We start from the raw sequence: 17,693 nt of genomic DNA, 5'->3' as shown, positions 1-17,693 counted from the left end.
TACCTAAATTCCAGACTTATTCAACAATCATTCCACTTCCAGGGACTCATAGTTTTGTAATGATGGGTGGTGGCAAATAGGGATCTCTGTCAGCACCTTCACCAAACTTCAGTTCTCCATTTCAGGTGAAGGAGTCACCTGTTACTGATGGGTTAGTCCAATCTACACAGGAGGTTCCTCAGATTCACATACAAAAAGTATCAGCAGCCAATACGCGGCCATGTACCTTTGGACTAGCCTTAGCCCCGTGAGCACCTGTGGGGACACATCTCTGCCTCCAAGGGGGCCACATCTATCCTTATTTGGGCATATACCTGGATCCTGGCCCAGACATCAAGCAATCCAGGATCTCTAGAGAACCCTGCCATGCTTCCTGGAACATGATTTTCTCATCAACTTCCCATTCATCCTGAGTGGCACAAATTGGACATCTGATGTATACAAAATAAAAACAAACAATATCATTAAAACAAAAATAGAGCAAATACAGCAGCTGCATAAAAACAAATAAAACAGGAATTCAGGGAATTTAAACACATAAAACAGGGTTCAATCTTCCTTTCCCAGGACTCTGGAAGAAGCCATGGGACTTGTTAGCTTAGATAGGCCCGTAGCAGATGAGAGGATGTGAACTATTTTCCAGACACGATTTAGCCAGCAGAGGGCAGCCATTGCTGGAAAAACCAAAATTGGTAGGAAAAATCTCATTTTAATATCGGCAAAAGCAAAGGCTTCCGCAACAAAATTGACATTTTTAATTCAAATTGGATCTGTTGCTTCTGACAGACATGGATATTATTTAAAGAGAATCACTAAATAAGAGAAATTGGATAAGAATTGCAGCAAAAAGTTGCAGCGTATCCCCGTCCCCAAACAGGAGCCTTATGACACTGTTCAGGAGGAAAAATGTAGACTTTTCCCCCGTCTTACTCTCCTGAAACTCTCCCTGCTGCACTTCATTGTGTTACAGCAGGTATGGCAGTCCTGGAAACGCCCACGGGGAGGGGAGTTCAACCTCATGGTGTGCATCGCCCCCTGACTACCAGTTCACTGCCTCAGTGCTTCCTTTTTTTACCTGTCGCCCAACTGATGCCACTGAGCATGGGTTCTTGTTGGGACTATTTGGGCTCCAGCTTTTGCCTGTCAATTTAGACACAGTTGTCCTTTCGGAACCTGTTGAAAATCTTTTCTTGAGTTGAGACCTTACACAGTCTGCGTCTGTGTTGGAATTGCTTTTTAATATGTTGTTAAACCTTCTTTTCAAAAATATGTTCTTAACTTTAAAAAAAAAATGTTTTTAAAGATGTTTTGTTTTAATGTATTTCAAAGTCTGTTTTTATGATGTTTTAAAGTGTTTTTAGTGCTTTTGTTTGCCACCCTGGGCTCCTGCTGGGAGGAAGGGTGGGATATAAATCAATCAATCAATAAATAATATTTTGTGTACACAAGGTATTCCTCAAGTATGCAGAAACCACTGCCTTGTCTCAGGGCCTGGCTGACAGGCCCCAGACCCCCAAGTCCCGTGTTAGAAGGAATGAGTAGTGTTGGATGCGATGTTTGAAGCTGGGCGTGGTGGTAAGATTATTGGACCTAGAGGCAAATCCAACTGCTTACTTACAAGTGTTTTTAATGAGTCCTCTGGCTTCCAGTGAGTTGGAGAGGAGAACACCTTGATGAGAATCCTGCAGTCTGAAAGTAAGGGAGGTAAAACCTCATTGTTTAGGCTGTAGTTGCTGATTCTGTTCCACAGAGTAACAGGTGCAAAATAGGTTGCTTCGTTAAAAATACTACTTTACGCAATTCTGTCCTTTGACTCATTCGGTCCTTGTTCTTTTGTGATGCTGGGAGTGACTCGTAAGGTGGTCAGCGCTTCTCTTGCTGTGCAAGTACACGTTGCTTTCCTCGTAGCCGTAGAATCAGCTCTCCTGTGTCTGCTTCCCCCACAGAAAGAGTACTTCAAGCAGTACGAGATGGGTCTGCAGAACCTATGCAACTCCTACCAGACACGGGCAAATGCCCAAGCAAAAGCGTCTGAGGAGAGGCTTCGCGTCCAGGAACAGAAGCTCACAGAGACCAAGGAGAAACTCCAGAAGCTCAGGACTAACATAGTAGCACTGCTCCAAAAAGTACAAGAGGCAAGTGAGGCCTCAGGCAGAATCACAGAAAGACCTGAGCACGTTTTTAATTTTAACTTTTTATTTAAATATAATATGCCAAGAACTTCTGTTGCATCTACTCCACTGAAATGAACACAAACTCCTGCTGCAGTTCTGCATATTTCCTTGCTGTTCCCCTTTTGTGTCTGGCTATAAGGAGATGTAGGAATCTGCTTCCATGCTCATAATCACAAAACTGCATCAGACAGAATCTTGTAGACACTGCAGAATCTCAAAAACCTGCACGTATTTTTAACCTGGTGTCCTCCAGTGTTTTTCAACTGCACCTCCCATCACCTTCTGCCAGCACACCAGTCACTCTACTGTATCAGATGCTTTCTTGACATCCATTATTATTATTATTATTATTATTATTACACGTATATACCCCCTTTTGTCCAAGGAGCACAGTGGTTCTCCCCTTCTCCATTTTATCCTAACAGCAACCCTGTGAGGTAGGTTAGGCTGACAATCAGTGACTGGCCAAAGTCACCCAGTGGTCTTGATGGCTGAGTGAGGATTTGAACACTTGGCCTCCCATGTCTCAGTCCAGCATTCTAAAACTACACCACAGTGCACCATTTAGGGTACTGTTGCTAATGTTTGGAGAGTGATTAGTATTATTAACTGATTATCACTGTTTTCTAATAAAGCTTTATGGATGTAGCCGTCGATAGTTTAAGCTAGGTGCTAAAATCTTTGTAGCCCTCATTAAATGAGGATATTGGCATGTAGGCCCTTACACATGGATAGATCTTGCTTCTGATTATTTAGATGGTATAAAGTTACTACTATATAATTCTTAAATACTGCCCCTGGTCTCTTGTGCTTCCAGACACACCTGTTCAAGGTGATCCTATTTAACAAGGAGTTCCTGTGCATGTGTAACCACATTAAAAAAAAAAATTTAAAAGCCAAGGCACTAAAAGGGTCCAGATGTAGTCTCACTCTTGGGTAGGAATGTCTTCTTATTTCACACATAGGCATTGAGCTAACAGGTACAGTACTATTTCTCCCTTCTTTTTCTGGTTTCAGGACATCGATTTCAATACAGATGATGAGCTGGATGCTTACATTGAGGACCTGATCACGAGGGGAGACTGACCAGGCCAGATTTCTGCACCAGTGTGGAATCTTCAAGAACTCAGTCCCCCAGGAAATCAATATGTGTAGAGGGAGCAGCCCAGGGCAATGTGTAGAGGTGTGGCCGAGGCCATGTGTACTGTCTTAGTGTGAATTGGCGTACAACTTGTTCTTATTACTTTTTTTACATATACAGTGTAAGAAGCAACAGTGCTATTGAAGGTTTTTAACTTTTTGTTTATATATATTTTGTAAAAAGAAAAATAATCGTACAAAACCTGAAGCATTTTTTGGTATTATGTGAGGATTTGCTGTGCGGCCTCTGTAAGCTTAAGCACGTGGTGGATCGTGCTTGTTAATGAAGAGATAACGCTAGAGCTAAAACAAATTTTGCAGGCAGCACAAGGGCAATCCTACCTGTCTCTCACCTGTGGCTGTTCCTTTGCCGGAAGAAGGTGAAAACAAATGTCAAGCATAAACTCTCCACAGCCAGGAAGCATTCCTTGTGCAGGAGTGGAAAAGTGAATCTTGGCTGACAGAGGGCAGCATTGCTCAACCCAAAAGAGAGCTTGGAGGCAGGCTGGACCTTTTTACTCACACTGATGCCATAGGGATTCTGATCAGCGTTAAACCTTGAGCACCCTGTCGCACCATCAGCCTGATAGGTTCTCTTGGGAGTCCTTTGTACAGGGGACAAGGACTAATCTTGTTAATCTTCAGGGAGCCTTTAACGCTCTTCTTCTCTGGCTTACAGGGAGAAAGAGCTGGTGGTAGAACCCTTCATTTAGTTCCTCAGTAGAGCTCATGCATTTGGTGCCAGCATCTTCAATTAAAAATGGGAATCACCCAAGGTTTCAGGCCTTGCAGGAGCTGCTGCCGCTTCAAGGAGCAAATGTTCTGACTTTGGAGAAGGCAGAGCATTTTGTCCTTTATAAAGACTCTAAGCGCCTCTGCCCCTTGTTAAGAACAAATGAGACCAAGCATTAGCAAGCGATTGTGTTAATAAAGATGGAGTTCACAGTATCACTCCAGGTCAGATTTTACCAGACTGCTAAACGATCACACAGATCAGCGTATTCTTCTTACAGGGAAATAGTCCCTTAAAAGGGGTGTGTGGGGATGACCTAACATATGGTGATTTCCAATGGTTTGGTGGGTTCTTTATTTTTTTGAATGATACTGTTCCCCCACACAAAATCCCTGGACAAGGAGGCCCTTTGCAGGCAAACACAGCTGACTGTGAATCAGTCTCTGAATAACGGCAGAATTCAATAGAATACAGGGGGGAAATGGGATTCAAAAATAGTCTCCCTTGTTGCTTCTGTTGCTGCTTCTCTTTTTTTTAAAAACAGTAATAATAAACTTTAGCATCAAGCCAAAAAACAGGAAAAGAGGCTCTGTCTCAAAGGAGTAGTCAGCAAGTGCAGAAGCATTGCAAACTGAGCTGACCCCACAGCTGCTACAAGCATCGAAGCAACGTGAGGAAAAAATAATCTTTTCCCCAGTTCTGATTAAGACACCAACAAGGCTCAGCAGCAGTTCCCAGAGGGATCATCCCAAGAAGAGAAATGGGTCCTTTCTCTTTTTTTCTGTAGAATGGTGCGGAGACTTCAACCTTCATGCAGAGACTTCCTGTGGAGAGACTGATTCAGTCATGCTGTTAAGGTGGACAAAGCAAGGCCCTCACCTGTGCCCTGTGCTAAATATGGAAAAAGGGGTTGCTGTGAACCTTTGAAGTGACTAAGAGCTGGCTTTCATGAGGCAGTGAGGCTCATGGGAGGGGCGGGAGGAAATAAATGGCTTGTGTGAGCAGAGGGTTGAGGAGGCATGAAATCATACAAGGCCACAGCTGCCTCTTCAGCAAAAGAGTGAAAAAAGCAACTCCTGTTTTGTTTTTGTTTTTTTCCAAAGAGGAACTGTGAAGTTCTGATAGGTTTGTGTGAGCAGACTAGTCCCACAAGCAGATTCTCAGTGCAAACATGTTCTGGTGCTATGTCAGAGCCTAGCCGTGTCTTCAGTATTATGAGATTATGTCATCGGTATGAAGTTCCTAAAGTCAGTATGCCAAATTAGTCAGGATTTTTATTTGTATTTATATTTTCACTCACTGGCCTGGGACATGTTTGTGATTGCCATTTTTTTTAATTACATTTCTACTTTGCCATCTCAGTGTTGGTGCAGAGAGCTTCCCAGGCCCCCTCCCCTGTGGACTTTGATGAGAGGCTTCAGCCAGGGTGCTTCTTCATATTTTTATTTTATTTATTTTATTTTATTTATATACCACCCTAAGCCCGAAGGCTCTCTGGGCGGTGTACATAAAAGATAAAACAAGCACAGTGTGTAAGTACAATAAATCAAAAAACAAACGAAACAATAAAAAGAACCAAACAACGTCCAAAATACAAGATAATAGTGAAATACTGTTAAAATACACTTTAAAATATTGCCTTCAACCCAGCTGGTCCCAACCCAGATGTTGGACTACGACTCCCATCAGCCCCAGCCAACATGGTCAATTGCCTGGAATTATGGGAACTGTAGTTCAGCAGCATCTGGGGACCCAACTACAGTAGGGCCCCACTTTACAGTGTTCTGTTTTCTGGCGTTCTGCTGATGCGGCGGCTTTCAATTAAGGGAAATTCCCCGTTTTAAAGCCAATTTTGTGCTTTTGCAGCATTTTCGCGCTATGTGACCCATTATAGTCAATGGGTTCCACTTTATGGCAATTTCCGCTTTACAGTGGGGGCCTGGTCCCTAACCCGCCGGGGGCTGTACTGTATTGGAAAAGGCTGCAGCCCCTTGCCCTGGGACCTTAAAAAGTGTTACAAAGAACAGACTAGGTGCCTTTTCCAATCTAATAGGTACCAGGCAAAAGGAAACGACATATGGTTGAATGAAGCAAGGCAGATTTCAGACAGGTTCACTTAAAATGTGACACTGTGCAGTGCTTGCAGTGGGACTCTCACTTGGTCCAAGTCAGGCTGGATCCCAGAGCCCTCCTGTTGTTAGCCCATCAACTAATAAATTTAATAAATAAACAGCAACTAGGTGGGAATAGCCACTGATGGGAGTCACGGGACTGAAGGAAGTAAAAGTTCTTAATTTCAAAATGTGTATCCCATCCTGCCTAAAACATGTTCTCAGGCTGCCTAACCGTAAAATGCTAGATGCTAGTCTTGAGTTCTTTCCTCTGGAAGGAAGGCAGTCTTGCCAACATCTGCATAGCAGCCTTTACCATTCTTTATTTTCAAATCTTACCCCGGTAACAACAGGAACAGAAGCACGCCCTATTATATGCACAATTTATCAAAGACCATAGATCAGAGGAGACTTGAAGCTAAGGCACATGGAAGAAAACACAGGCTTCCAAAACAAGACTTTAGTTCAGAAGTGAGGAGCCTTTGGCCCTCCAGATGTTGCTGAACTACAACTCCCATCAGCCCTAGCAAGTATGATGATGAGAGTTGTAGTTCAGTAACATCTGGAGGGCCAAAGATCTCCCACACATGCTTTAGTTGGTCATCTGCTTGTGGCAGCAAGGGTTGATGGGAGCTACATCTTGGAGAGATTGAAGTGGTGCATCCCTAAAACAGTGCTACAATGAAGTATGGCAAATGGCTCTCACTTAAAAACATAACAGAACTTCCGCATGGTGAAGGGCAGGGAAGGCACTTATGACTAATCAGTACAGCAGTTGAAGAGTTCGTCCCGCGTTAGCAGCCTTTGTTTTTACACAGCATTGAGATTATAGGTAGGTGCATATAAAGGCATCTCAAATGCAGCCACTGCAAGCTGAAAGACATTCCCCTCAAAAAAAAACCCGGCACACTAGTACATTGATTCTCTTTTGTAGACTTTCCCAGCTGGACCTTGCCTCTAAGACATCCCCCCTCCTTTATCATCACTGAACCCCCTTTTACAGTGGCTGCTCTGTGCTGCCCAGAAGGTGTATGGTGCAGCTGCCCAGAACAGCACTTGAATTGATGAAAGAGTCTTCCCCTCCTCCTCCTGTTGATAAGATAGGCAAATAAAGCAGTTGTCCACACAGCAAGCTTTCCCCAGAACCTGAGCTCAGCAGCAGTGCCTTCTGGAGGTCTTCTCTTCCCTGCCCCCAGTTACAGGCTGCTTCCATCACCACAACAACCTCCTGTGAAGCTAGAGGTATGCCTGCCCTCCGCCTCTGTGCCGTGTCATTGAGGCTTCCTTCAGAGATAAGCAAGGATTCTTCCTTCTTCCCACTGATTCCTCTTCCCTGCTCTGCGGCAGGAGCCCTTGCAAGAAACCTCCGCAACTGCTATTTCCCTATGCCAGGAGGAGACTTTGGGGGGGGGGGGCTCCTGCCTGGGTTGAGCCTTCAAGGGCTTGCCAAGTTTCCTGCTGCGTTTTGGACACTGGGCCCTTGTTGGCAATTCTGGCATTCCCCCTCGGCTCTCTTGGGAAGATGCTACTGGAAGGAGCATGCAGGTGTCTCTGACAGCAGGATTCCCAGGGAAGGTGCATGAGAGCGCCGCTCCGTGAGCACTCTTGACATGCAAATGAGTGAATCGAGTCAAGGTCTAAACAAATGTGTTGCTGTCTCATAGGTGTGAAAGAATTTTTAAAACGTTTCCAAAAAATGGGTCTCTGGCTGGTGGCCAAAATGGAATGTACAGTGATAACCAAGCAATCGATGTTTTCACAACACTGCAAAGAAGGCATAGTGTGTAATACCACACTGTGTGTTCTAAAACAGTGGTGTCCAACAGTTTTATCATACTTGCCAAAACTGTGGCGAATGTGTTAACAATTTCACCCCATAACCAAAAACAAAAACTGATTCTAAGGGTAGAAAAAATAGACAATGTTTTGAATTATATATTGATAGAATTAGTGAGAAATCGAGCATATCTTTTCATTAAGTAGGGTTGGGAAACCATGCATAAAATCAGTTAGACTCATCTCAACTCTACCGCCAAATTTTCATCCAATATCTGTGACCTATATTTCAATTTCACCATTTTTGCCCCAGAAAAAGTTGATTCACAGAGCCATGCTGACCCAAAAATAAAAAAACAGTTTTGGAATAACTGTATTTAGAACACCAAACTTGCTTGGATTTAAAAGTCCACATCATAAAAGTTGGATCATCTTTCAAATGTTGAGTGTTTGAAGTAAAATCACATTTGTCTTGAAAAGATGCCTCTCCAAAGAAAGAAGGTAAATAAGCTCTTGAGAGAGATGAAAACTGTGTCACGGTGCATTTTGCAGCATATATGACCCAAGGAAAATTATTATTTGTAGTAGTAGTAGTATTTATTTAATTTATATCCAGCCCTTCCTCCCAGTCTATTGTTGAGGGCAGAGGGTGGACACTATTTTGAACTGGTACATGTGTAAAAGAATTGTATTTAAAATTTATTTTAGAAAATAGGTGGTAGAAGTAAAGCACCAATTTGCCAAAGATCAATAGCTATTTTGCCACATGTGGCAACTGCGTTGGACACGAATGTCCTAAAATATCCAGCTGTGCTGACCAAATACGTCTTTCAAATGTTAACAGCACCACAGAAATTAAATGAAAAAGTATGACGGACTAAAACTTTGAAATCCAGAAGATAAAAGACTGTTTAGAGGAGATGTATTTCAGAAGACACGCCTGATGCACAATTCAACTTCTAAAGTCTTCTTCAGTGGGATATAGTTGAAGAAGTGCCTCTCCTTGTGCATGGGTCTCAGAGAGCCAATTTATATTAATAAATAATGCTGCTGCGGATTCAGCGTTTTGAGAAAAATGGTCTAAAGCTCTTCTGCAATGCAGCCATATCCAAGCCCCAATGACTCTTAAGTCTTCAGTTGTGCCATCCAGATGCACTCTGCTTTTCTCAGAGTGAGCGTCTCTGTACGATTAAGAGCAGCATAGAGTGTCTCTGTATGATAAAGCACAAGGAGATGCTCTTCAGCTATATAGTAAGAGCTTGTGTAATGAAAAGCTCAATATATACCCCCACAGAATCCCTTCAGTTAGAAAAGTTGCCTGTTAAAGAGAAAGGTGTCTACCTTGACAAGCTAGTTTTCTGTGTGCAGGGCTTTTTCCCACCTATGGAGGAGCATTTTGCCATGCCAGCCCTCGCCTTCAGTGTGCAGCCCAGGCACCGGTTTCCCTGGTAGCAGAAGGCATGCTGTAGCCCTCGGCCTCACATCAGCAGCCCTCCAGCACACTATCTGCGGTGCACACCAGTCTCTGCAACTCCTCTGGGGGCTTTGCTCACTCTTCTTTGGGTCTGGAGGGGTATGGCTGCCCCACCAGTTTCAATGCTCCTGGTGCGTCTCACCAGGCCGTAGCATCCCTCTTTATGACCCCCCCATGCACAATTCCCCCCTCATTGACAGCCCATTTGCTTCCTTCCCCTTAGCATGGAGTGGAAGCGTTGACACCAAACGTTCCCTGCTTCCCACATGAGTGCAAACACACCCTGGAAAGTAGAAGCCAGCCAGTCCATCTAGCCCAGCGCTATGTAAGAACTTCCAGAGGGTTAGTCTGTTGCAGCAAAAGCGTTTAAGAATCTTCTTACACCTCAGACTGGGGGTCCCAACACACACACACACACAGTTCTGCAGCCCCTTTGAAAGACAGGCTCCCTCTATGCCAGCATTTGTCAGTGTGGTGTAGTGGTTAGAGTGTCGGACTACAACCTGGGAGACCAGGGTTCAGATCCTCTCTCGGCCGTGAGCCAATCATTGCCTCTCAGCCCAACCTACCTCACAGGGTTGTTGTGAGGATAAAATGGAGAGGGGGAGAATTATGTAGGCCACCTTGAGCTCCGTGGAGGAAAGGCAGGATAGAAATGCAATAATAAACCCAAAATCGAAACTGGTAGAGATGCTGAGGCTGATGGGAGTTGTAGTCCAAAACAGCTGGCAGGCACCAGGTTGGCAAAGGTTGCTGTATGTCAGTGGTTAATTAACCTGTTTGGGGTTAGGGACCCCTTTGAGAATCTGATGAAAACTGTGGACACCCCTGTACACAAATAAATTTTATTTCATTGCATTGGAAATTGATTTATGTTTTGTGCCCGGTTCATGGACCCCCTAAAGCCCATCCATGGACCCAGGTTAAGAAACCCTGCTCTGTCTCCTGCTTACCTTCTATTCAAATACAGACTGCCTATATTATAACATGAAAAGGTTTTGCAAACAGTATTAAAAAGAACTGAAAGTCAGATGTATTTTATTGTGCTTTATTGTACGCCGCCTAGAGTGGCCATCGGCCAGATAGGCGGCCTATAAATTAAAGTTTATTATTATTATTATTATAAACACAAGGCAGGCAAACCAATTATGGATAGTGAGTTAGGACTGAGGCAAGGAAGCTGCTGTGAGGGGGATGGGGTGGGTCGTGGGAAGAGGGGGCAGACCTGACAAATGGGCAGTGCTGAGTGTGGGAGGGGTGCACTGCCATAGGGTGGGGATCCTCTGATCTCAGGTAGCCAAGGTGTTAATAGGAGCTGGAGAGTGCGAATCCAAGATCAATGGTTTGGATTATCCTCCCCGAGACCTCCTCAGCGAGTAAAGCAAACAGTGGGCAGGGAATGGCAAACAGATGAGGGACAGGAGGAAGAAATCGCTTGTCCACACACAGAGTGCAAAGAGGCGGGGTTGTTGCTGATGGGGAGAGCAGGCTGCAGGTTTTATGCAATTACACAATTATGGATCAGTCTTCCCAAATGGGGTGACCTCCAGATATCTACAGCTCCAGTCAGACCCAGACTGAGGCTGAAAATCCAAAGGGCAGCCTACATGGTAGTCAACAGGTCATCACAAACCATGTGTTTACCCACATAACCCAATTTGCCTCCCTGGGGTACACTGGCCCACCATGCCAAAGGGTATGTCCCATGAGGCTCAGTGCCAGCGGATGGCCAGGTTAGGCACTGGCCGAGGGCCCCTGCAACCGAGTCTGGGTGGGTATAGCTCCCACTGAAGTGAACTGCACTAGCATCAGGTCACAGAGTGTGCACCCAACAACCCGATCCTGTCACAAATCACGGAGAGGGAGCACCCTCCCCATCACCAGTGCAGGCTCCGCACCTCTTCCTGTGTTGCCATGTTGCTGCATCAGCGCACTGCATGTGCATGCAGCAAAGGAGCCTGGTTCTAGGGCTGGGCAAGTCTGTCCATTAGAATCAAGTTCAATTCTCTGCATTTTGCAATTTAAAAAAAGGCCTCGTGAAAATTCAACAGCATTTTAGTGCGGACGTCTCATAACACACGCATTTTGTAATGCAATTTTGCTTTATACTCACATTTTTACTACACAGTTTCTCTGAATATAATGCACCTTTGCATGTCCATTTCACTAACATACGGGTGTTTATGCACACTTTAGCCTACTATATACATTTGTGTACACATCACTTGGCTGCAGAACTGCATTGCAAAATTCAGAGAAGTGCGAATCTGTGTTTTTCGTTGTGTGTTGTGAAGTCCCTACCTGGTTCCTGCAAGGATGGGAGTATTCCTAAATCTGTGTTGGGTCCAGCAATACCCTACCTCCACATGCTAGATGTTTCTTAGCCCTAACTTTGCCAAAACGTGGGAGATCTCTCTTTTTTCACACATGAAAGTGAAAAGTCCCCAAATCTCTCACTGAAGAACTCCTTTCACACCTCCTCAGAGACAGCCAGGCCTCAGACTGACCTGCAGAGAGCAATTGGGGAGCTGTTAAGAAACCAGATTGCATTCAATTTGCAGGCTTTGAAAAGGGTAGAGGTGACAGCACACCCCATGCGCAGGCACACACGTACACAAATATATCCCAGATGAAGACAGCCACACTCTTTTGTGCCCTTGAAACACCCAAGACTCTTCTCCACTGCTCAGGAACTGAATTTGTTTTATTCTCTGCCTGGATGGAGCATGGAGAGGGGAGTGTATAGAAAGTAACTCATTGTAAAAAGCAAAATTTGTATTAATTATTCTACCAACTTTTGCTCATTACTGGCATACTTTGAACTGGATTCCTGCATTGAGCAGGGGGTTGGACTTGATGGCCTTATAGGCCCCTTCCAACTCTACTGTTCTGTGATTCTGTGTGGCCCTTGGTCTGAATGTTTCCTAGCAGCGAATGCAGCCCTTGGTCTGAAAAAGGTTCCCCACCATTTGCTGGAGCAGGCAATTAATGTGTATGTTTTTCTGTAAATCAGGTGACTTAACCTGTGGCTCTCCAGATATTGCTGCACTCCAGCTCCCTGACCAGTGGCAATGCTGGCTGGGGTTGATCAGAGTTGGAGACCAACATCTGGAGAGCCACAGAGTCCCCAAGCCTGTCTACTCTGAGTGGTGACAGGTTTTCAGACAGGAGTCTGAAATCTCCTATTTGGAAAGGCAGTTGATTGTACCGTGTGGGACCTTCCAAATGCAACGCATGTGCTCTCCCATTGTGCTACAGCCCCTCCCAAGCAACAGATGCCAGCTGAAAGAGGTGAGCCTTCCCCAACGTGGTGCCCTCCAGATGTTTTTGAGCCACATAATTCCCATCATTCCTGACCAACAGCCATGTTGGCTGGGGCTGATGGGAGATGTAGTTCAAACCATCTGGAGGGCACCAGGTTGCAGGAAAGAGTGAGAGCAGCCCATTAGGACTTTGGGACTCGCTGAGAGCCAGGAAGGATAAGGCCCACGGAAGCATCCTGGAAATAGCTTAAAGGCTTAATGCAGCTTTTAAACTGGCAAGGGATGGAAGTGGTTGGATAGAGAGTCCTTGTTGGAGGAGATAAAGGGCTGCCAGGTGCTAAGGCAGTATTTCTTCTTCTTCTTCTTCTTCTTCGAATTTATTACCTGCCCTTCACCCAAAGGTCCCAGGGTGGGTTACAACCATTTTTAAAGCACATAATTAAAAACTGTTAAAAGCAACCTAAACATCACAAAAAAATAGGGCGGGTCATTAAAAAAAACAATGCTGAGCACCCGCTTTTGCAACCATGAGGTCTAAAAACTTGCTTGACCATTTTAAAAGAGGGCAAGTCAGACGCTGAAGGCCAGTTGGGACATAGCAGGGGATATTTGTGATATAATCTCACAATGTCTTTACTTAGAAGAGTTGGGTGGGGAGAGACAGAGAGATTCGTGGCCCACGATTTTGAGAGAGGGGCTTGTAACCCTCCTGGTGCCATTTCCCAGATTTAAAAAATAACAAGAGTCGGAAACCTTTTGCCACACTTCCCTCCCAATCTATCTTCTCCCCTATTCTGGTTTTGAAAGCAAATTCTCTAACTCAAACAAATGGATGCCTGTTGCAGTTGTGATGGCGAGCTCTATCGGGCAGGATGACAGGGGTGTGTGTGTCTGTCCATGAATCACTCCCTATTTTTCCAAACTCAGCATTTCCCTCCCCTCAGCTCTTTCTTGGCTTCTGGAATCCCTGTAAGGAGGGGAGAGAAATTTAGACAAGTGAAGGGGGCTTTTAGAGACAGTGCTCATTATCTATGAAGTGCTGGGAGGGAAAGGGTGGGGCGGCTCAATGTCATGTAGCAAATGCTCTTTCCTTTTAAACCTTGTTGTGTGGCTGAGTTGCGGGACGGTAAACAGAAATGCCCTCTGCACATGTTCAAAGACTCTACTAGTACTGTTATCACAAAGAAAGCCAGAGCAGCAAGGTTAGAGTGCTGGACTAGGCCCTGGGAGGCTGGGTTCAAATCCCCACTTCAGCTATCTGGCTCACTGGGTGATCTTGAGATTGCTGTCTCTCAGCTGTACCTACCTTACAGGGTTGTTGTGAACCATGATGTGTAGGACCATGTATGCCACCCTTAAGCTCCTGGGGGAGTGGGATATAAACAAAGCTAAAGGCCAACCCCCCAGTTACAAAGTGGCAACCCCCCCACCTAATCTGCAACACTCACTCTGTTCAGTCATCAAGGGTTTCACTGCTCCTAGCCAGAAACAGGGGTGAGGCCAGAGATCCCTGGGAAATCTTTCCCCAATTTTCTTAAGAATAAAAGTTTAAACCAGGAACAAGGGGATTAGAATTTGACCAAATTAAGGAGGGGGGCACTTTTCACACCCACACCCAGAGCATCCTCCTCTGCAGGTCAACCTACAGCATCCACTGGGGTCTATTCCCCTCCCTCCAAGCCCAAAGATGCACACACACCCCTTTTCAAGCTCAGCTCAAGCAGCGCCTCCCCCCACACCTTAAATCCAGGTTTTTAAGCAAGGGGTGGGGGGAAAGGAACCAATTTTTCTTTCCTGAGGAAACCAACAAAAAGTATTTATTGATTACAAGGGTCAGCACAAGAGAGTCACCCGCCAGAGGGACCTGCCCGAACCGGTGAATTCCCGGGACTTGCGGGCTTGTCCGACGTACTGGGACAGCACCAACGCGCGAAAGTCCGACATCGAAGAAAAAGCAAGTAAGAAAGGGCGGTGGCGGGATGAGTTCTGAATCGCCGTCCTGGGGCGGATGAGGGCCGCCCCGTGCGCAAAGTCCCGAGCGGCGCGCTGGCGACTCCAGAGCCGCCCGCCCCGTCCCGAGCGCGCCTCTCCCTCTCCCCCGCTGCAACCTCCAAAAGCCCGCCGCCGTCGGGGTGCGGGAGGGTTTGGAGCCGCCGCCGCCCACCTCTGTCTCTACACTTTGGTGCCCAAGGAGGGCAACTCGGACTTCTGGGTCTGCCCGCTGAGGGTGGAGGAGACGGAGCCGGCCTGGGCGCGCAGCGCCTTGCGCAAGCCGAGGAGCAGGAGGCACTGGGCGCGGAAGCGGCTGTCGAAGAAGGCGTAGAGGAAGGGGTTCAGGCAGCTGTTGATGTAGGCCAGGCAGGTGGCGTAGGGGTGGAGGCGAGGGATGAGCTCCAGCCAGGCGCAGGGCAGGTGGATGAGGCCCACCCAGGAGAGGACGTAGAGGTTCTTCAGGAGGTGGAAGGGGAACCAGCAGAGGGCGAAGACGGCCACCAGCGTGACGATGATGCGAAGGAGCCGTCGGCGCTGGCGGCCCTCCTCCTTGCGCACGTGCTGCTGGAAGTGGCGGCTGACGGTGGCGCCGACGCAGCAGTAGCAGAGGGTCATGAGCAGCAGCGGCAGGACGAAGCCCAGCGCCGTCGTGGCCAGGCTCAGTGCCGCCATCCAGTAGCCTTTCTCCCGCGGGCTGGAGGCTACGCTGCTGAAATCCATGTCGCACTCCACGACGGCCGAGCCCAAAGAGGAGGAGACGTTGCCGGGGCCGCCGCCGTCTTCCTCCCCCTCGCCGTCGTGGCGCAGGCCCGGGCGCGTGTCGCGCAGGAGCAGGGCCGGCAGGGCCAAGAGGCCGGCCAGCAGCCAGACGCCGGCCAGCGAGAAGAGGGTGGAGGCGCGGGCCCGCCCGGAGGAGGAGGCGGAGGCCGGCCGGCCGACGGAGCGCGGGATGGCGTGCACGATGGCCAGGTAGCGCTCGAAGCTGAGGCAGCCGAGGCAGAAGGCGGAGGCGAACATGTTGAGCAGCACCAGGTAGCTGCTCAGCTTGCAGAGGGCCGAGCCGAAGGGCCAGTGGAAGCGCAGCGCCGTGTAGGCTGCCCACAGCGGCAGCGTCACCACGAAGGCCAGGTCGGCCAGCGCCAGGTTGCCGATATAGGTGTCGGCCGAGCGGCGCTTGCCCGGCGGGCCGCGCCACACCGTGAAGATGACCAGCCCGTTGCCCGACAGACCCAGCACGAAGACCAGCATGTAGAGGACCGGCAGGAGCGAGAAGGAGACCTCCCAGTCCGCCTCGGCCTCGGCCCACGCGCACTCCAGCGCCCCGACGCCGCTCCAGTTGCCCGGCGGCTCCTCACCGTAGTCGTAGTAGAACTCCCCCGACGGCGGCGCGTACTCGGCGTGCTGCTGCGGGTGGTGCGCCATGTCGCCTGCCGGACCCTCGCATCCGACGGCGGGCGCAACCACCAGCCTTCTCCTCCGACGGCCGCCTGGCTGGGAGAAGCTATTAAAGGGCGTGTGTCTCTATACCGGGGGTGAGTGGCTCGGAAGACACCGCCCTCTGGCTGCGCGCCCGCCCGGACACATCCAGCCCCTGGGGGAGGGGGCGAGAAGCATCCTCCGCTGGCAGAGAAAAAGAAGCTTCATATCAGGTCAGGCCAGCTGGTCCATCTAGCTCAGTATGGTCCACACTAACTGGAAGTAGATGGGAGGTTCAAGCCTCCTATCCCTAACCAGGGGCCATCTTCATGCAAGGCAGAGGTTCTGCCCCTGAGCTACGGACCTTCCCCGGTAGAGGTGGCTGTCCTTTGGAACTGTCCCCCTTGCAACCTGGGCATCCCCACGTCATGCTCTGTCCCCGTTGTCTTGAGCCCCACATGCACAATCCCCTCTCTTCACAGGCACCCCAGTATTGTTAGGGGGCAACCCACTGGTGCTAAGCCCCAGGACTTTTTCACCAGGCTCTGGGGAGGCTGGTTCCCAAACGGTGGTCTATGGACCACTAATGGTCTGCAAGGCGCATGCACGTGGTGCACAGCATGTCCTGGTTCAATATACTGATTTTTCATTCAAACTGTAATACAATAAAAAATACAACGTAAGCAATGAAAGAAGCTACAGCAATGCCGTTGACAATCATGCAGGATCTGGCGCAGCGCGTGACAATTGCGAGGACAGGCAGAAAAAAATCACGAGGTGGTTTCTCCAGACCCTCGGACATTTTCAAGTGGTCTGCAAGGAAAAAAAGTAAAAAGTTTGGGGACCCCTCGTGCAGGCAATACTGACTCAGTATACACCACCTCCAATCTCCTCCCCTTTGAGAACCAGCCCTAGCTCAGGGCTAGAAAATCTGCTTTGCAGGCACAAGGTCTCGAGTTCAGTCCCTGGCAGCATCTCCGAGTAGGGCTGGGAGTGCTCCCTGCCTGAAACTGTGGAAAGCCGCTGCCAGTCAGTGCAGACAACACTGAGCTAGATGGACCGATGGACCGTCTAGATATAAAGAAGCCTTCGACGATCTGTGGAAGTCTTCTAATTCCAGCTGCTTTGAAACGGGACCCGAGCCCGTGCTCATTTCATAGAATCATAGAATAGTAGTGTTGGAAGGGGCCTATAAGGCCATCAAGTCCAACCCCCTGCTCAATGCAGGAATCCAAATCAAAGCATTCCTGACGGATGACTGTCCAGCTGCCTCTTCAAGGCCTCCAGTGTTGGAGAGCCCACTGCCTCTCTAGGTCATTGGGTCCATTGTCGTATCGCTCTGACAGTTAGGAAGTTTTTCCTGGTGTTCAGTCGAAATCTGGCTTCCTGCAACTTGAGCCCATTATTCCCTGTCGATCAGAAGAGATCCCGGCCCTCCTCTATATGACAACCTTTCATGTACTTGAAGAGGGCAATCCTATCTCCCCTCAGTCTTCTCCAGGCTAAACATGCCCAGTTCTTTCAGTCTCTCCTCACAGGGCTTTGTTTCCAGTCCCCTGATCATCCTTGTTGCCCTCACCATTTGGTGAGGAGGTTTCATTGGATTCTGACCTG

At 48.0% G+C, this 17,693-nt stretch overlaps 2 protein-coding genes across 5 annotated transcripts in view; one reads left to right on the top strand and one right to left on the bottom strand.

Moving 5' to 3' along the window:
• MORC2 (MORC family CW-type zinc finger 2) overlaps positions 1-3,516 on the top strand; it is a 52,599-nt gene extending 49,083 nt beyond the window's left edge. For all 4 annotated transcript variants that reach the window (XM_061603227.1, XM_061603228.1, XM_061603229.1 and 1 more), the window contains 2 exons: positions 1,947-2,135; positions 3,192-3,516. In XM_061603227.1, coding sequence (XP_061459211.1) covers positions 1,947-2,135; positions 3,192-3,260 — 258 coding nt within the window. In that variant the 3' untranslated portion in view covers positions 3,261-3,516. The remainder of the gene's footprint in view (positions 1-1,946; positions 2,136-3,191) is intronic.
• Positions 3,517-14,471: 10,955 nt separating this feature from the next.
• LOC133373177 (apelin receptor-like) lies at positions 14,472-16,184 on the bottom strand. Its single transcript, XM_061602563.1, has one exon. It carries the CDS (start codon positions 16,083-16,085, stop codon positions 14,844-14,846), a length of 1,242 nt encoding a protein of 413 aa, XP_061458547.1. The 5' UTR covers positions 16,086-16,184; the 3' UTR covers positions 14,472-14,843.
• Between the last annotated feature and the right edge of the window lie 1,509 nt (positions 16,185-17,693).

The sequence above is a fragment of the Rhineura floridana genome, chromosome 19, assembly GCF_030035675.1.
Source record: "Rhineura floridana isolate rRhiFlo1 chromosome 19, rRhiFlo1.hap2, whole genome shotgun sequence".
Classification (NCBI taxonomy): domain Eukaryota; kingdom Metazoa; phylum Chordata; class Lepidosauria; order Squamata; family Rhineuridae; genus Rhineura; species Rhineura floridana.
Note: the sequence above shows the minus strand (reverse complement) of the source record. Positions and strands in the feature narration are given on the sequence as shown.

Excerpts from the sequence above, each read along its gene's own strand:
- LOC133373177 (XM_061602563.1), bottom strand. The coding sequence starts at position 16,085 with ATGGCGCACCACCCGCAGCAGCACGCCGAGTACGCGCCGCCGTCGGGG.